Source organism: Dendropsophus ebraccatus, chromosome 4 (assembly GCF_027789765.1).
Source record: "Dendropsophus ebraccatus isolate aDenEbr1 chromosome 4, aDenEbr1.pat, whole genome shotgun sequence".
Classification (NCBI taxonomy): Eukaryota; Metazoa; Chordata; class Amphibia; order Anura; family Hylidae; genus Dendropsophus; species Dendropsophus ebraccatus.
The window spans coordinates 67186109-67206857 of record NC_091457.1 but is presented as its reverse complement, the minus strand read 5'-3'; the positions used below and the strand labels follow the sequence as shown (position 1 = coordinate 67206857).

At 41.7% G+C, this 20749-nt stretch overlaps 1 protein-coding gene across 4 annotated transcripts in view; it reads right to left on the bottom strand.

Annotated features, from left to right (window-relative positions):
• Positions 1-20749, bottom strand: part of CMIP (c-Maf inducing protein) — a 137001-nt gene that overhangs the window by 48611 nt on the left and 67641 nt on the right. For all 4 annotated transcript variants that reach the window (XM_069966008.1, XM_069966009.1, XM_069966010.1 and 1 more), the window contains exons 3-5: positions 17821-17871; positions 4809-4970; positions 2366-2407 (exon numbers count right to left, since the gene is read on the bottom strand). In XM_069966008.1, coding sequence (XP_069822109.1) covers positions 2366-2407; positions 4809-4970; positions 17821-17871 — 255 coding nt within the window. The remainder of the gene's footprint in view (positions 1-2365; positions 2408-4808; positions 4971-17820; positions 17872-20749) is intronic.

Below are 20749 nucleotides of genomic sequence, written 5' to 3'. Positions count from 1 at the left end.
AACACAGGTCTCGAGAAATGATGGTGTTTTTCCATTTTCCATTACTAAGGAACAACAGATGATGCTTTACAAGCTCAGAGGTTTATTTCTTGTTTCTTTTAAACAACTGTCAAACTTTCAGAAAACTCAGGTCACCTAATTATCCCATAACCAGGCAACCAAGTGTGGTTCTGTAAATATAAAGAAGGTCACCGCTACTCTTCTCGCCTTCATTAGAACGCTATCATATTACTACAAGTAACAATACATTCAAACTTGGAAGAAGGTACTGGGCAGCAGATTCTAGAATCTAAGGCTTCGATACACCAAACCGAGCATCAGTATGGGGAAGAAAGGTGATTTGAGTGCCTTTGAACGTGGCATGGTTGTTGGTGCCAGAAGGGCTGGTCTGAGTATTTCAGAAACTGCTGATCTACTGGGATTTTCACGCACAACCATCTCTAGGGTTTACAGAGAATGGTCCAAAAAAGAAAAAACATCCAGTGAGCGGCAGTTCTGTGGGCGGAAATGCCTTGTTGAGGTCAGAGGAGAATGGGCAGACTGGTTCGAGCTGATAGAAAGGCAACAGTGACTCAAATAGCCAACTGTTACAACCAAGGTAGGCAGAAGAGCATCTCTGAACGCACAGTACGTCCAACTTTGAGGCAGATAAGCTACAGCAGCAGAAGACCACCCGTTACTAGCATGGTGTACCTAATAAAGTGGCCGGTGAGTGTATATTCATTATGAAAATAACATGAAACTGTTCAACAATTGTTTTTAGAGGTTTCCCTGGACACTGGCATTGGTGGTCTATCCTTAGGTAAGCCATTAACATTTAGTGTTGCCCCTTACTACTGCCACTCCATTGGTATATGAATAAAAAAAATATCAATTTATTTTAACTATGTTATATTAAAAGTAATATAACTTTATTAAAGGGGTAGTGCAGCGTTTAACATTTATTCACTAAATAACACACATTACAAAGTTATACAACTTTGTAATGTGTGTTATTTAGGTGGGCCCCCTTCCCCGTGTTCCCCCCACCCCGGAAGTGTGGTGCATTATACTCACCGACCCCGGCCGCCATCTTGGGTCGACGACGTCTTCTTCGGGAGGCCGGTCAAACCACTCCAGCCGGCCACCCTCTGCTGTGTCATCAGCTGCTCAGCCACGATTGGCTGAGCATAACTGTGCTCAGCCAATCGGGGCTGAGCAGCTGATGACACGACAGAGGGGGGCTGGCTGGCATGAGGGATGGCTGGAGCAGTTCAGCCGGCCTCCCGAAGATGATGTTGTCGACCCAAGATGGCGGCCGGGTCAATAGCAATTGAGTAAGTATAATGCACCACACTCCCGGGGTGGGGGGAACACGGGGAAGGGGGTCATTAACTTAAGTAACACACATTACAAAGTTATATAACTTTGTAATGTGTGTTATTTAGTGAATAAATGTTAAATGCCGCACTACCTCTTTTAAGCAATGCTCTACATAAGAAAAGCATATTTTACTACTTTTAAGACCATCAGTTAAGTTGTGCAGAGATGGGATTGGTTCCATCCAGTCCTATTAAACTATTGTTCTAATCCACTATCCACTGAAATAAGTATGGAGAAACAACTGTCCATCAAAACATGAAGGTCTGTCTGTCAATCCATAACACTACAAAAACTATCATCGGATGACTTACTTGCTGATGTGTCCCTTTTGGACACGGCACAGTTTCCATGTAGTTTGTAGTTCTATACTTGGGCTAATCTGGAGGTTTGGAGCACTGAGGACGGGGTATAGCCCCTATTACTCCAAACTGCCCAACTAGCCTAAGGATATAACTACAAAGTGCACCGAAACAGTGCCACATTAACCAAGTTTTGAAATGGTTTGAAATTAGTTGGACTGTAGAGTGAAGGAAAATCAGTAGATAGGAGTGACTCTCGCGCATGCTCGGGTCCGCCTAAACGAAGCATGCGGCATTTGATTACCGGTGTCTGCAGAAGTTGGATGCAGCCCTAGGAAGTCCTGCAAAACATAGCAACAGCCTATGACTGTATCCATGATTTCCAGATAGCCTTAGGGCTTCGACCAACTACTTCAGCTACCGGTAATCAAATGCTGCACGTTTGGGTTCAGTCGGACTCGAGCATGCTCCAGATTTGCTCATCTCTAAATAGCAGCCAACAAGTGGTCACACCTCTGGCAACTCCTTTAAAACAGTTAAAAAACATGGTGTGCAAAGCGACCATCAAAGCAAAAGTGGGCTGTTTTGAAGAATGTAAAAACACACACATATATATATCTCACATATGTAAAGTGGGACCCTGCAACCATGATCCCCAACAACATGTAAAGTGCCAACACAGTTCTATAAATGTCTTCACTTACCACAATTATGCTCTCGTGCTCCTGAGTGGTTAGGTTAATATTCTGCAGGAATAAATTATCAACAATTATCTCTCTTGGAAAACATCATGGCAAAACTGAAACATGTAAGATCAAAGACAGACACAAAACAGTGTTTAGGACATTTGTCAAGTAAGCTCATTTCCACACTTAGGATATATGCACACAGAGTAATTCTCAAAGATATTTTGACGCTCACCCCCTCCCGCTTGACTCTCCGCCATCCCATAGAGTCCACTCTATGCTCAGACGGACATAGTCATTTCTGATAAAAGCCCTGGAGGTACACTTGATTAATTTATATTAAAGATGTGCCTAGATATTTCAGATCCTCAAAGTTGCGTCTTTGGAGTGACTGCCCTACAGACTCACATGTGTATTTTGGGCACAGTTCAAAATGTAAATAGCAACAAATTTCATAGGGGGTTTCATTTAAACCTAGCTTAATACAAATAAGTGGAAAGCTGAAAAGCTATACCATCAGACTCCAAAAAAAATTGAAGAAGGAGAGGTATTTCAAGAAAATTATTTTTCCAATAAGAAAATACTGTATGGGCAAACATATAAATCCTTCTGTTCCTAAAGGAACAGCATTATAACAACATTATATAAAAAATTGCAATTCCCCCAATATTATTGAATATTAACCAAAGGGTGACCCAACACTTTTATTGCCACCCCCCCCCCCATAAACATTGCCAAAACATCTGTCCTGTGGCTTATTTTGAGAATATGAATGATCTCTGCAGTTCTAAAAATGACTTAATACTCAATATAATTGTTGCTTCGGCCTTCTGCCGTCAAATGTGAACGGAAGAGACTGAAGTGTTTACAGCTAACACGAAAATCGTTGGATTCCCAACTAGTCCCAGATGGAGCACAGAAAAACAAATTGTTCCTTTTTTTGGCCACATCATTGTGTACAATATTAATTGTGCCAAGGCATATTAAAATGTTGCTTCCTCGATGGGGCAAACGTTCTTTACATACAATGAACTAAGGAAATTTATTTTATTGACAGCCTAAAAGGAGTGAGTCACAATCCACCAGTGACTGTAACCTGTTTAAAGTATTACTATTAAGACGACTACTTATATACTGAAGTAGGTTATATCATATCACTTAACAATGTTTGGTCTGATGTGTATATGATGAATTGTTAACAGTTGGATGAATTTACATAGAAAGTTTTCATAAGTGTACATTTTGGGTGGTATAAGGGGTAAAGGGTACCTATCATTTAAATAAACTTCTGACATGTCAGAGGTTTATATCGAACGGGGTCCAGGTGCTGAGACCCCCACCAATGGTTAGAATGAAGGGGCAGACGCGCGCAGCAGCACACACTCTGCCTCTTATCTCTGTCTCACTGCTAAAGTAGCAGTTGATGGAATTATAATGGAGCCCTATGGAACTTCCTGTACATAGATTACTGAAGATCTATAGTTCCGGTACAGCGATTACCGAAGATCCAAAGGCCTCCATTGTAAGTTTGTTGACTGCTACTTTAACAGTGAGGTAGAGATGAAGAGGCAGAAAGTGTGTGCTGCTGCGTGCTTCTGCCCCCTTCATTCTAACGATCGGCAGGGGTCTCAGCACTCGGACCCCGATTCATACAAACTTCTGACATGTCGCCATGGCATGTCAGAAATTTGTTTAAATGGTAGGGGCCTGTAATCCTCTCGTGTGTTATGCATTTTAAATTGGTGACACATTACTAATCTTTTGGGATCATTGGGAAAGGTCTCTGTCAGAGGAGGTATTTTCATGGAAATTTTCAGTCAACTACTCTATATGTTCCTAAACTTTAAAGAGAATGTCTCATCAGAAGATGAACTATGGTTTAAATTAAGTTTTTATATTAAACATTCTTTTTAAGAAATTTTGTTGACTTGCTTTTTTTTGCTAATTTTCTTTTTCCTATCTATATTTTAATTTAATTTTGCAGACTTTGTTTTAGCCACTAGGTCTACAACTAAGCAGAGACTTCTTGTTCTGTACAAATCATTTCTCATCACCGTCTAATCAACACATACAGGAGTACAGTGAAAGGTGACACCAGTATATAACATACCAAAGGTACACGCTGGTGCTCACAACTCCCTCCCCACCCACCACCCTGTAGAATAACCTCGTAGAAAGGTCACTAAACACACCGGGAGAGTGCCTATTGTGCCTATGGGGTTTGCTATAACGCATCAATGCTGCTAAAACAGCTACAAGTTACATTCAGAAGGTAGAAACAGATTTTAAAAACATGTTTCAGTACCTGGCTCTGATAACTTGAAAAAAAAAAACTTTAAAATTTGCAGTTGTTGTCCTGACTTCCAATAGCAGACTACTGAGAATGGTACGGTAACATACCTTCTCACACGTAGAATGGTTCATACTGGTATGAGTAAATTAATCGGTTTACTGCACTTACCTCTGATAGCAAGTTAGAGACAATTTCTAGTGGTGCCTGGTGAATGGAGTCATCTTGCAGTGGAGATGTCAGTGCCATATCCACCAAGGACCTAATCTCCTTCAACACAACCTCCCAACGATTCGGGTTACTCAGAACCTTTTTGTATTTGTAGATCTTTTTCTGTAAGAGAAAAATGAAGCATTGTTATTTAGAATAAATCACATTTCATTTCATCAGAGTACATATGCTTTCTCATAATTGTGAGATGTCCAGTCTTCAGAAGGCATAAAAATCTGTATGCATTATGCTAAGGGTGCGTTCACACGTACAGGATCCACAGCAGATCTGCAGAAGATTTAATTGCTCAGATTTGATCTGCTTTGACTCTCCAACTTCAAATCTGCTGCGGTTCCTGTACTGGATTGGAAAAACATGGCTACTTATTTTTTTAAAAACAGCACCACACCTGCCCATGTGGCAAGTCAAGTATTGCAGCACAGCTTCACTGAAGTAACTGAGGTGAAGCTGCATAACCAAACACTTTTTGGAAAACATTAAAAAGTCAACGGGAAACAGATTCTGCATTAAGTGTCATCTGTCGTTACCATCTGTTAATGTGTCAGTTTTTGGGGTTTTTTTAAGTATATGTGAGCCTGGCCTAATCCAAAACATTTTAAATTTAATGTCTAAATTTATTATGAAGGGAAATTGCAACTAATGTTCCCGGTTAACAGAGGTTTCAGAGGAAATTCTGACTTTATACTACTGACAGGAAGTTCAGAAAAATATCTGGCATGATCATATTATCTCAAATAGTCTTCACTTCTGGGAACCTCCAAACACTTTCATATATGCAAAATTATATTGGTGTCCTATAACCTGGGGTTTTATAAAATTTCTACCTAAGGTTTGATGCTTCTTTAAAGAGGATGTACCACAAGGTACATCCTCTTTAACCTGAACCCCCGGATCGATTGGCGCCGGCGCGGGGAAGCCGATGACGCGGTCCGTTTTTCGGCCCGGCCGACCTCCAGTGCTTCAGCACCGTCCGGGACCGCTGGATCGAATGGCGTCGCGCACGGGAACCGGGCGGCGGTCCGAAAAACGGACCATGTCACCGGCTTCCCCGTGCTGGCGCCGATCGATCCGTGGGTTCAGGTTAAAGAGGATGTACCGGGTGGTACATCCTCTTTAAACCTTTTAGGATGTGGCCTACTCTTCAATTTTCATCATTTAATTGTGAGAGCCATAACTTTTTTTTATTTTTTTCAATTGACATGGCTGTATGAGCACGGCTGTGGAGTAAAAAAAAAAAAAAAAAATGTACTCCAGCTTTAAAAAAAATAAATAAATAAAATTTTCATTATTGAACTTTTGTACGGATTTTAAAAATGTTACTTATTAATATATTTTATGCTCCATCAATCCAAGACCTATATTTATAAAATACAAAAAAGGGTGAAGCCTTACCTCCCTATATCAGTAACAAAGCACGACTGGGGGTAGGGATGACCTAATCTCACCCATGGCCTCTGTCCCTGATTTGACGATCTTGCGCTAGACCACCAGCAACAACTGGGTGGTGGTCCCTACACTGCTAAGTACTGGGGCCATCAGGTGGATGGAATAGTCTAACAGACTATCCTTTTTTGACGCATTCTTTGCATTGAAGTAAATGGAATTTTATTAAGGACACACCCAAACAGGGACAGCATATTGAGCTAAAAATGTTTCTACGGAAATATAAGCTGTAGGAACATGCTAAACAACGGTCGTTGTCTGTACAGCGTGTAAACATAGCCTAACTCTTAATTCTACATAGCATTATATTTATGCTCAGACGAGGTATGTAACCTTAGGAATAACTTACAGAATAAAAAGAATTTCAGAAACACATAACTTTTCTGTCTTCATAATAACAGCTTGTTTGTTTGCATTTGTTTGTATTTTTCAAAGGTAGGATTTTGGGGTACACATCCTATTGATTAGATTTCATAAATTTTTTAAGGGGCAGGTTCATAAGGGAAAAACACCAGTTTAGGGTGGGTGGCTAGGCGTTATGGCATTCACTGAGCAGTATAACCAATATTTTAAAGCAAATCTGTCACCCCCTGTCTACTGAGCTGATGACCCTGCTGGACAATTAAATAATACATCCCTTTGTTGCTTGTAGGGGGTTTGTCAGGGAGGAAGGGCTATGTATAGGGGGCAGGGCCTATTCTCTGGGCCCTAGCACCACCACATCTCAATGTGCTGTATTGTCTGCCTCTTTGCATATGTGATGAGATCTGGGCAAACAGCACAGTAAGGTGTGGTGGTGCTAGGGCACAGAGGAATGATAGGCTTTGTTTCCTTGCCATGCGCCAAATACTGCGCTAACAAAGACATTTTTTATGAAAAAAATAAAAACACACAGAAACAGGCAACACAGTATGCTCTGAATGCTTTTACTCATATGTATAGCTCTGTAAAGGCCCTATTCCACGGAAGGATTACTGATAATCGTCCTGTGAAATAGGAGGCAACAATCAGCTGACATCGTTCATGTTGGCTGATCATTGAAGTAGTTTGTCTTTCAACATGTGGAAAGACAAACGGCTTATATAGCAGCGATCTGCAGCCGCCGCCCCGCAGAATAGGAGCGGCGGCAGCAGACCACCGCTATATCCTATGGGCTGCCCGACTATCAGCGATCACCCGGGCAGACCCCCCCCACCCCACCCCACACACACACACAGCTTCCCCTGGACTCACCCGCTCGCTGCAGATGCGTGGAATAGCGGCATCAGCGAGCGGAGAACGCTGTTGGCCCGTGTAATAGGGCCTTAAGAGGTTAGGGGATGACAGATTGGCTTTATCCATATTACATGCACTATTCCAAATGCAATGATGCCTAATACCTGTTTTTATATTATTTCCCTATATGGCTTTTTATTAAAACATTTATTTTATTTATGTATTAAACTTTAATGAGGCATCCGTGTGTATGTTTTTTTTTTTAAATAAACATACTAAAAAATCCCTCTCAATTAGCTACACAGAATCTAAAGAAGATGCACTCCTTTAGGACTATGCTAAATTAAACAATTGCATTTCACAAATTTTTTTGTCCTAATGCTTTTTTTTTTTTTTTAAAGGAAAAACGTAGCAGCTGCAGTAGTCTTTACTTATAGATTTGACGTTGTTCTGTTTTTTACTTCACCATGGTAACAGACAACAAATAAACCTTTGTTCTCTTGTACTGCACTCATACTCCCTTCCATCTGCCACTACTTCTTGCTTACCTACCTACTAGGTAGAAGAGAGATTAAAAAGAGAATGACTGCAGGACCTGACTACATAAAGATTGTTGTCTGTTACTATGGAGACACATAAGTGTTCATAGGAGCCAGAGAAACATTTTCTAACAAAACTTGTCATTAAGCTGCCTCTTTTTATATTTTAAATGCACTAGAGCAACAATGCAAAAAAATAGTTTTACTTCATTATTGCTACCAATCCTGAGAAATTCTAGATTATCAATTAAAAAACAAGGTCATAAAAACAATCCACACAAATAAGGAGTGAATTTGCAGCAGAGAATTAAGTGACCTCAGTGGAGCAATTAAAAAAAAAAAAGTATACTGCATGTTTCTATGGCAGAGAAGTTATATATGAGAAGTTGGCATATAATAACCATTTATCAGATGTGGCTGGCACATACATCACATGAAAACAGTCTGGCACAACATAATTAAATAAAAATATATAAATGGAATCAAAGACAACACAAGCACCTAAACCATTTATTTTTCTACTGTCAAGTTACATGTTTTATGAGAACATTTATAATTTTTTTTTTATAGTTTTATCATTATTTATGTTACTTTTACATTTTTAGATTTTCTTTTTGGATGTGAAACAAAATTTCCACCACATTCCCTGCCAATGCATGCCATTAAGTCAGAGTTTCTATATTCTAGTTTTGTGGACTACACGTAACACTGTAAAGTGCCAAACAATGCAGGTAGAATGAAAAATTGTCTTAAGACAGATGATAATGTGACCGACAGTCTGAGATCAAGTAACAACAACATCCTGCATTGCCCAGGTGATACAGCTGTCTAGAAATGATCATACCCAAGGTATCACCTGGAGGCCCACATGTTAACTAATTCAATGACAGAAGAAACAGTCTCGGGTAGAAATAAAAAGAAAGGGGCACATATATGATTCTTTTTGCGCCACTATTCGGACATATTCTGTGCTTTTGCTCAGGGTGTATAATTTTATGCTTCATTTTTTAAGCAGTTTGTGATATCTTTTAGTAGTTTACGCCGGTTGCACCATTTTTTTTTTTTTACATTTTTCACTTGGAGGAAACTTGGTTTAAGCTACTTTTTTTAACCAGAATGAGTTGGTATCTTATAAACTATTTCAATATATTTGACCAATCCATTCTTAATATCTATTTTTCTAAAGGTGAACATTTTAAATAAAACGATGTCCAGTTCTACACGCTAACAAGGGTCCATTAGAATCAATAGATACATTACTGTCCTGACACACACTTATTTCCCTGTAGCAGCCTATTTACTCTTCAGGGGACATCCCTGTGATGTCACAGGAACCTGAAACCTAAGAAGTTGTCTACGGAGGCTGCTAATTAAATGTGGCCCTATAATAATGCATTAACAATTAAGCGTATTAAGAGTTAAACAATTAATTCAGCACTGCTACATGTGTACACAGAAAGATTATCTGACAGATTATCTGCCAAAGATTTGAAGCCAGGAATGGATTTGAAAAGAGGAGAAATCTCAGGCTTTCCTTTATGACCTGTTCCCTGTTTATAGTCTGTTTCTGGCTTTGGCTTTAAATCTTTGGCAGATAATCTGTCAGAAGCTATCTGTGTATATGGACCCTCACTGTTGCTGATCACTGCCTTTAGGTTAGAAATAGAAGGGAGAATTTATGAGGCCAGTGTGTCTAGCTTCATGTGTCAAATTTTTGTGGTTATTCAAACATTTGTGACCTTTGTCATCAAGTCGCTGCCCACTAATGCTCTTCAACCTTTAAATATATCTTAGAAATCAAGCAAAATATAGGACATGGAACTTTTTTTAAAAAAGTCATGAGCCACGGGCATACTTAGAAGTAAACAGATCTGTAAACCATTTCGGTAATCAATGACTACATTAGACAATCGTTTACTATAGATCGTGCACCACTTTGATAAAGATAGCCATATATTTGGTCATTATTCTAGCAGATAAGAGCATGCATAACTTCTCCCCCACACTATCTATTTCTCCCATGCAAACAGATCATGTCTTCTACAAAAATATGTAATTTAGCCTTCCAAACTAAAGAAATGAACTGCAAAAACTGTGAGCTAAAAGAAAAAAAAAAATTTAAAAAAAGATTGGTTAGTGAGATGACAGAACCCATTACCAGTAATGTAAATGTGCTACCATCAAATGCTATAGAATCACCCTCTGTGGCTGTGAACTGGTTAAAAGTGCCCACAAGCTCTTACCGGGTAAGATGCAGAACACTGATGCTTTCTCTGGATTTTCGATATTGCCAGCTTTCCAGGCAATGCAGCGGGACCATTAAAGGCTCCCTAATATCAGCCAGACAAGAAAACGCTGCTTGCTGCTATCCCCCTAAAATATTTGATCAGCGTTTAAAAGATCTGCATCTTATAAAATGGCTGTGCTGGTTTCATTGGTTGCTGTGGTCCCTGCTGTCACATGCCGAAGCACGTGACAAAGAGAGAATAAATCCTCATCTCTATATTTTTCTAGCCGTTGTCTGAAAGTCATACATCTACAAAGGCAATCACCCTGAGACGGACCAGGCTCACATAAATATGAATAAATATTTTATTGACTGGTAGAATGTTATTCAGCGTCGACTCTAAACAGCAATGATCTGCTTCGCTGAGCAACAGAACAATCCACCTGTTATTAATAGAGCACTGCCTCCTACAAGCAAAAATCTGCAGTAACTAGAAGCTGTTGTGATGGTTATAGATGCCTCCGGGAAAGCTGGATGAAATTTAACAAATCAGTTGACCGAGAAAGCAGTGTACCAACCAAGGGAATTGTAAGGATCGTCTGATTCCTATCACTCACTATCACCAACTCTTCACAATGTCCAGGAGTCTCCCTCCTGGTAACAGGTAATGTCCTAAACCCGGGGTCACCATCTGGATAAAGATTACAAGGATGGCAAGTATCTACATGGTCTGTAATCATTTATTTTATGTTGCGATGAGGAGAATAAAATGTTTTGCTTTTGATTCAGATGCCATAGTTGGGGGGCCCTTTATAAATGGGTGGGTTTAACAAAAACATTTTTCATGGCATGGAGTCACTTCCTAAAGTTGGCATGTATGGTCTCCCAGCTTTCCCGGGAATGAGTGAACAAGATCTTAATGCATTGCAAGAAAGCAACATGTCATATATGTCTATGTGTTGGTGATCTTACGAATGTATGGTTACAAGACTTTCTAAAAATGAGAGGAGGAGACATGATCGAAAACATTGTATGTACATTACTTGTTCTTATGTCAAAGGATTAATGTAGCGAATACAAGCCTGATTAGGTCATGGATGCCTACACAGATATGCAAGTACAGTACAACACTATGAACCCCCTTGGTTAATAAGTTACCCATTCGTCAAGCAGCCATGTCTATTGACACATATCAAAAATACACATGGCTGTATTGTTCTGGATTCTACACAGATTTTATTAAGCAGCTCTATTTATTTTACATAAAATATAACACTCTTAAAGTAGCGGTTCTAAAACGCAGGGGTATGGCAGGAGATGGGGAACAGGGGCTTTAGGCAGTATTTATTGCTTGAATGCAATGAGAGACACCAAAGTGGGCTCTGGTTAGTGTGCTGTCCCATTATTCTAGCCATAGCTATGCTATTTAGTGCTCTTTCATTATACTGATCATGGTCCAGGCATCCACATTCACATCCACATGAAGAGAGATAAATAGATAGATGTGTGTGTGTGTTGCATTTTATTATTTTCTTCTTACAGGAAAGCCATGCTGTTTATTTTCCCCATCTAGTGCATGTCTAACTTCCATCCTTTTGTGTTTGAGGCCTTCGGCACATGCACACAGCCATTAGTTACAGAGATTAATGCTTGGTATGGCACATGACCAGAGAGGCCTTGGTTCTAGAATTACAATAGCTTGAAAAGCACATGCAGCTGGGAGTGATCTGCGCATGAGAAATAACAGCCCTACACGCTTACTAAATGGTGACAGAGGCTGGAACTTATACAGTCTGCATCGGCAAACCCCTCTCACATATCTATCTATCTATCTATGGTTATAAACTTCAGAAACTATCAAAAACAACACAAGTGAACCTGGATTAACCAGGATCGACCCCAACCATGCATCAGTTTATTTGTGCAGAAAACTGTGCACTGTTAAAGCTCTGTACCCACAATCTGCCCTCCCCCCAAACCGCTTGTACCTTCGGATAGCGGCTTTTAATCCAAGATCTGTCCTGGGGTCCGTTCGGCAGGTGATGCAGTTATTGTCCTAAAAAACAACTTTTAGACTTGCAGCTTTGTGTCAAATTGGAGTGGCCTAGAGTCTCTATGCCCTCCTCCCTGCCCTCTTCACCATTAGGAATGCCCCTTACTTATCTGAACACTGCACAGGTGCCTTAACTATCCAGAACATGTGCAGTGTTCAGACAGGTGATGATTAGGACAAATGCTGCTAAGGAGCATTCCTAATGCTGAAGAGGGTGGGGAGGAGGGACAAAGAAGGCCTAGACATTCCAGGCCACACCAATTTGACACAGGGCGGCAAGTTTACAAGTTGTTTTTTAGGACAATAACTGCATCACCCGCTGAAAGGACCCCAGGACAGATCTTGGATTAAGAGCAGCTATCCGAAGGTACAAGCGGTTTGGGGGGGTTCAGATTGTGGGTACAGAGTCGCTTTAAGGGTACAAACACACACATCGTATACGCTACGTATTTACTGCTGCGATACGCAGCAGATACAAAGCAGATTAGATCTAAATAACTGAACACAGCATCAAATCTGCTGCGTATCTGCTACATATACGCTGTGTGTGTTTATACCCTTAGGCATGGCTACAGTATATATGGACATCACATGTCTATTGCATGGAGATAAAGAAACAGACTGGCACCCATGGTAGATTACCTTTTGAAACCGATAACCATTGTGTGGATGTAACACTATAGTACACAGATAAGCCTCTAAATGGGTAGGGTACAATAATAATTAAAAAGTTAAATCTTCATTATATTCATACATCCTTCAGTTACTGTCATCATATCAAGCATATTCAGCAGCACCAATAATCTGATGTCATAGATTCTAGTTTATATGATAGCATACTGCCAGTTAACACGTCATAACACAATAGCAACAATAAGACTGACTTCCACTTCTGTCTATTCCGAAACCAGACTATTACATATCTTGTTTCAAGAGTGACAGCCCACTACTTGAATCAATGGTCACAGCGCCCTCCTGTCTCAGTCAGCCAGTGATTGGCTTAACAGGCTGTGCCTATCCCACTCAGCCAATCATTGATTGACTAAAACGGGACCGCGCTGCAACCGAGTAAAGAGTGACAGCCTATTTAGTCAATCACTGGCCGCAACGCTGTCCTGTCTCAGTCAGCGATTAGCTGAACAGGATTTTGGCACCTGAGGGGGACACAGTATAAATTAGCAAATTTTTAGGAACAAAACTAAAACAGCTAAACACCTGCAATCATTTAGCTGTTTTAGTACGCTTTGTTTACGGTTTGGCTGAACCTGAACTTTATGGTAAAGGTCGATGAACCTGACGAACCAAACTTTAAAGGGGTACTCCAGCGTGGGGGCACTTTTGCGCTGGGACCGGGAACGAGGTGGCCGAGGGAAAAGACGTCCACTCACCTCCCCGGTTCCAGCGGCGGGTCCCGCATCACGGCGCTCCAGTGCCCGGACGCTTCCGGGTGTCTGATGCGGGCCCGAGACGTGACGTCTCAGGTCCGTTCAGCCAGTCAGTGAAGGAGTGAGTGAGTGCCCCCACACTGAAGTACCCCTTTAAAAAAGTTTGATCATCTCTAGTTTTCATCTTTCTTTTAATATACTCTAAAATGTTCTTTGCTTGTGCAGCTGCTGCTTGAAGTTGATGTTGTAACCGGAATACCCAGGTCCTTCTGTTGTATTATATCCAGTTTTAGAGCAGTTTCACACGTAACGGATCCGCAGCCGATGTCACGCTGTGAATTTGCAGCACAAACTGCTGCGGGTCCCTTGCCTGTCATTTTGAATGAAATGGAATTGACATCCCGCTGTGAGTATGTAAGTGAAACCCCCTAGTGACTTCTCCATGATCCAGCCTGCTCGAGTGGTTCCCAGGCGTCTGGATGTTCCGCTCAGCCAATCAGTGCTTACGGTGGGGAAGCGCACTGATTGGTTAAGCGGGACGTCCAGCCAGGAACCCCCGATGCAACCTGGATCGTAGAGCAGGCAATGTATGCTCTGGCCGGCGGGGGTTAAGGGGGCTGTCACTTACATGGGGATGTCAATCGTAATTGTATCGTAATATGGCCCTAAGACAGATAACCAAAATTATACAGGTACTAGGGATGTCACGATACCAGAATTTTGAGTTCGATACCAATACCAACTTTTTTATTTTGATACTCAATACCATTTCGATACTTGATTCAATATAATGCTGTTTTCTGATTCCCATAACTTTTAAAATCTTTCAGCCGGTAGGGCTGTCTGAGAGTCTTTTTTTAGTGCGCAGTGATTTGCAGCTTTGATTGGTACCGAGTTTGCATATATGACTTTTTTGGTGCAAACACTGTATACTGTGCGAGATTGGGAAGGTAGTATGGCTGACACACAGTATAGTATGTTGGGGGTAGTAGTTGTATGGCTGACACACAGTATAGTATGTTGGGGGTAGTAGTTGTATGGCTGACACACAGTATAGTATGTTGGGGGTAGTAGTTGTATGGCTGACACACAGTATAGTATGTTGGGGGTAGTAGTTGTATGGCTGACACACAGTATAGTATGTTGGGGGTAGTAGTTGTATGGCTGACACACAGTATAGTATGTTGGGGGTAGTAGTTGTATGGCTGACACACAGTATAGTATGTTGGGGGTAGTAGTTGTATGGCTGACACACAGTATAGTATGTTGGGGGTAGTAGTTGTATGGCTGACACACAGTATAGTATGTTGGGGGTAGTAGTTGTATGGCTGACACACAGTATAGTATGTTGGGGGTAGTAGTTGTATGGCTGACACACAGTAGTAGTATGGCAGATGCACAGTATAGTAGGTTGGGGGTAGTAGTATGGCAAATGCACAGTATGGTATGTTGGGGGTAGTAGTATGGCAAATGCACAGTATAGTATGATGGGGGTAGTAGTATGGCAGTTGCACAGTATAGTATGATGGGGGTAGTAGTAGTATGGCAGATGCACAGTATAGTAGGTTGGGGGTAGTAGTATGGCTGACACATAAAACAAGTAAAGTATATTGGGGGTAGTAGTAGTATGGCTGACACATAACATTAGTATAGTATATTGGGGATAGTAGTTGTATGGTTGACACATAGCTATACAACTACTATCCCCAACATACTATACTAGTGCTGACCCAGCACTAGTATAGTACATTGGGGATAGTAATAGTTGTAGTGGAGCAGAACCTTCACCTCCTGCTCCATGCTGCCCGGTCTCGGCATCACTCCTCCCTCCCTCCTCGTTGTGACTCCCAGCCCCCACACACAGGCCGCAGCCTCCTCATTACGGGACAATCTCCAAAGCCATCGGCTGAGGTGCACGGAGCGGCTCGGATGCTGCTGACACAGCGGCATCTACACAGTTAAATAGCCGGTGTAACTGTTTAGATGCCGCTGTGAAGTGTCAGCACTCAGCAGCATCCAAGCTGCTCCGTACGCCGCAGACGTGAGGAGGCTGCGGCCTGTGTGCGGGGGCTGGGAGTCACAACGGAGCACAGCCCAGTATAAATACCGCTCCATTAGTGACAGTGCCGTACCCGGACGGCCCGCGCAGGTTGCAGACCAGGGGTCGGCCGGTGGGAAGTGTGGGGTTAACCCCCGGCCGTGACACATGTGCTGTGGCACGCTGGCTCACTAACCTGCTTGACCGGGCAGCATGGAGATGGAGCAGAAGTTGGTGAGCCGCGTGGGGGAGAGAGATGACACCGGGACCAGGCAGCATGGAGAAGGAGTTGGTGAGCCGCGCGGGGGGTGGGGAGCACACAGAGAAAACAGCCGGCGCTCAGATAGCCGCCGGCCGTGTTCTCTGCACTATACTCTATGTTAAGCTGCGCTATCGCACATCTTAACATAAAGTATCGATACCAGGAAATCCTGGTACCGAACCGTTTTTTTGCCCCGAACATCGATATTAGTATCGATATCTCGGTGCATCGTGCATCACTAACAGGTACTATGGGGATTGCTATCATAGGTCTATAGGCCTTCAACAGTGGTGGTACTCCTAGTTTGGCACTCATGGCCCATATAACAGAAATCATTGTAATGGATTTAATGACCTGCAACCTAATAAATTCACTTATGGTTGGTACCTTGCTGCAATATGACAATTATAATTAGGTTCCCAGAAATATAAACAGTACCCAGAAATACACTTCTATGTGTTTAATAAATCCAACTCTTTCCATGTGGTTTCCTGTGGCTATTGTAGTACCAAGACCAAGGTTTCTGGTCACATGCCAGACCAAACCTTAATCTGTGTAACTAAACCTTTATTATGCAACTGCAAACAAAACAAATTTGCTCCAAATGTGGTCAATGTAGAACATAGCATTTGCTCGTTCACCTATGATCATAATTAGTGACATCTACTGGGAAAAAGATGGATGGTATATGTAAGTAGCAGTTGTCTAAGGCGTTCATGTATTGGTGAAGGGAAATTTTTGGTTTCTAACTTATAGAAACAACTTTGTCCAAAATACCTGTATAATAAACAATGCAAACACACAATTCTTATGGAGCCCAGAAATTAAAAAAGCATAAAAGACAAGAAAAACCTTATCAAGTCTGGCTATTAAAGGGATAAGAGTCTAACCTATCTAAACTTAAATTTGAAAAAAAATTACGGTGGGAATGGTGCTTTGAAGTGGAGTTCCCCGCCAAAGCCATTAATACCAATAGAGTTTGATTTGTCTTTAGAAACACCAACAAGCCTTCGTCATGGAAGAGATGATCGCCACACAGATTGCAGTGAATTCATTTTACTAGGGTTTTCTTCATACCTTGTCATTATACAGAAAATACAGGTTTCTAGGCCAAAAAGAGCAGTAAGGTTTGGCAGCACAGAGAAAATTTTAATGATAGATTTTAAAGTTGCGTCATAGGATCTCTAACTGCATTCTTTTTTTCCCCTCATCCTTTGGAACCTTCATTCTATTTGGTCTTATAAGTGTATTAAAGTGAACAACACCATTTCAAGGGGAACGTTTTTTCCTAGAGACACTTCTGGAGAGAACACTATGGGTATATGAGCTTTGGCCTCTACATTTCTCTGAAAAGATAGCTGTGGCACTTTGCAAAGCCTCATTAACTTATACAGGGATGGGAAACCTGCGGCCCTCCAGCTGTTGCAAAACCACAGTTGATGTAGGCATGAAACCAGGCATGATAGGAATTGTAGTTTTGCAACAGTTACAGGGTTGAATGTCCCCATCCCTGTTTGTCAGAATCTATTACACTGCAATTTATTTCAATACTAGCACTGTGTATAGTAGAATTCTCCATACTAACTCTACTGAGTATTACAGCTATATAAAGGTCTGCAAATAAATGATTTAACATTGTATTAGTAACATACATTGGTAACTATGTATCAGAAGACCTGGATGGGAATAGAGTATAGCACATGTAAACTAAAGATCAGTACAGGATAAGTAAAGCAGAATTACATTGTGTCAATTTAGACAGGTTCTTCTGACAATTATGTTTTACTCACCTTCCACTGCAAAGAATGGAACCACTGGTCTCTCAGATAGCTGTTGGCAGCCTAGAATGGAAGAACAAAGTAGTAAGTACAACTTTGGAAGAGCTGGTTTCTGTGGTCTCACAATGACGAATCTTCATATCATTCTATGTTTAATCAATCCATGCAAATGAATGGGCAGCTGGACACAGAAAATATTGTATTGCATCCAAAAAAATATACATCTTTACATCTTAAGAGGCTATGTCCACCTTTTCAAACAAAGCATCTCAAAAGAAAAAATCTCCTATTTTTAGTGCCTATACCTCCAACGCTGGCCATGCAGATGAAATAACGGCTATCTCACGCAATCCCCTCTATACACATGCATACTTGGCTGGGCAAGTGAGCGTCTCTCGCAGTGGGGAGAGGGGAGAAAGACATTGCCAAACACTTCTGGATGCAGTTTATCTCCTAGGGAAACAAAAGGAGCGGGCAGCTTAAATCCAATATGCACAAACCATCTCTCTCCCGACAGGGGAGTTGGAAGGCTATCAAACACATTAGATAGTTGGTTGATCCAGGTGCCTAGATGAATGCTCCCAAGGTGCCCATACACCTTAGACTAAAGTTGTCCAAACCTGCTGACTTTGGCAAAATGACTGTCTTCTAGTTGTGTGTAGTACTGCATCTCTGTCCCATTCACATCAGCGAAGCTGCAACACCAGACACAAGCCATGGACAGGTGTGGAGTTGTATCTAGAACATGGTGTTCCTATTTCTACATAGCCCCTTTAAGCCTTCTAGAATAGCCAGACTCCCACAAGTTGATACAGGCAATAAACCTTCTTTATCATAGTCCACACAGCCCACCTCAATAATCTCGATCAGTTCATATTTATTTCCTGGAATCTCCTCTCAGGTAAATATCAGCTCTTCCTGCTCTGGACACATTAGTGGCCTCCAGGCAGACTTGGTGTGGTGTACAAATAACAATGGTTCTTTAGTATCTGCTTCCTGCAGTGTATGTCAATATTTGCTCTATGCTGGGTACACATTTAATCAGGGCAGCAAAGTCTGTTATTGAAAATGAACAATACAGCCTTTTTTTTCAGGCCTACAACTGATGAGGGAACAGCACCTCTGATCACAGGTTCACATTATAGACCCAGTGCCTGAATGAGAAGTAAACCTGCTGGTTTGCCAAGGGTTTGTTCTGCCTTTTGAACTTTCAATGTGTTCAGCCTCAAGTGCCTGTCATAGATCCAAGGTACTTGCTGCTTCACCAGACCAAGCCCTTAAAGTGTGCATCTAAGACTACTCTATATGTGACATGGCTGAGCTAATGTTCACAAAGATCTATTAGAACAACAAAAAAAAAATCCAAGCTTAGACCTAGCTAAAAGTAACAATGTTTTACACACGTGTTGCCCCAGCCTGCCAATACTACAGGACTGGCTGACTGTCTGATGTCAATGGAGCCTCCCGACTCTCACAGATGACAGAGAAGAGAAAAATCAAATGTAGGGAATTCACTGATCAGGATGACATCCAGGCCCAAAACCCTCAGTTAAGCCCCTACTACACGGAGAGGAGCAGATAGCAGCGGTCTGCTGCCGCTGGTCCTATATTATGGGGAGACAGCAGCAGATCGCTGCTATATCAGTAGCTTTGTCTTTCAACATGCTGAAAGACAAACGACTGCAACGATCAGCCGGCTGATCATTGTCTTCTATTACACAAGACAATTGGGACGATATCGGACAATAACCATTTCGTGTAATAGGGCCTCTACTCTCGATAAGATAACATAACATTTATTTGCCCTATTTGACACTATCAGACCCTAAAAAAGGGGAACTTTTCTCTGATTGTGTGATCACACATACACACACACTGGCACTTTCAGGCTATTCGCAGCCAATCACAGCTCAGCTTTAATGTTTCAGACTGGACTGTGATTGGTTGCTGTCACAAATGTGTCTGATTTTTGTCTCAGTCAGACTGGTATCTCACGGTTACTGTGCAAATGGCCAGTCAGGACAAACTGTACTCTGGAGAGAAATAGAGAAATGGGTTGTTTTTATACTTTTTAAAGGCTAGATTCACACACACCAGATCTGCAGTGGATTTCACGCTCCCAATTTGCAGCGAAATCTGCTGTGGATCCCTTGCCTGTTATTTTCAATGAGATGACATGTAAGCGACAGCCCCCTTAACCCCCCGCCGGCCGGAGCATACATTACCTGCTCCGCGATCCGGCTTGCTTCGAGGGTTCCTGGCTGCCACAACCACTGATTGGCTGAGTGGGACATCCAGACACTGGGCGCCCCCGAAGCAAGCTGGAGCATAAGGCAGATAATGTATGCTCTGGCTGGAGGGGGGTTAACAGGGCTGTCACTTACATACGTCACCACCACCACAGCAATTTACAGGAGAGCATGGCAGACTTTTGTAACTTTACATTTCATACTTCACCTTACAGTCTTTTCGTTATTCTCCATCATCATTAATATTATCTGCCATTGAAAGCTGAAGCTGTGTGTCCTGTCCATAATGATCTTGTATGCGTCATATAAGACATATATTCTCTCAGCTATGACATCCTGACGATAGCTGCGGAGGCCGCTTCTCTATTATGTGCTGAGCACACCTCACCTTCTAGCCATTAATAGTGAACAAGGCCAGTACTTCCATTACAGGGAGCGCATGATAAATTAACGCTGGGAGGCGCGTGTACAAATGGCTCTTTATGTGTAAACTAAACAACATAGCCGGCAATTAGGAGATTTTAATGCTCACACAAAGATTTATCACCTGGGCGGCCAAAGAGCATTAGAATCTTTAACAAGCGCACAGGAGCGTTGCTCATTAAGTGTTAATTGTGCTGAATGAGGCAGAAATGTCGCCGGATTCTGCTCCATCTCAGTTGTTCCTGTGGAAAAGTCCACAATTCTGAGGA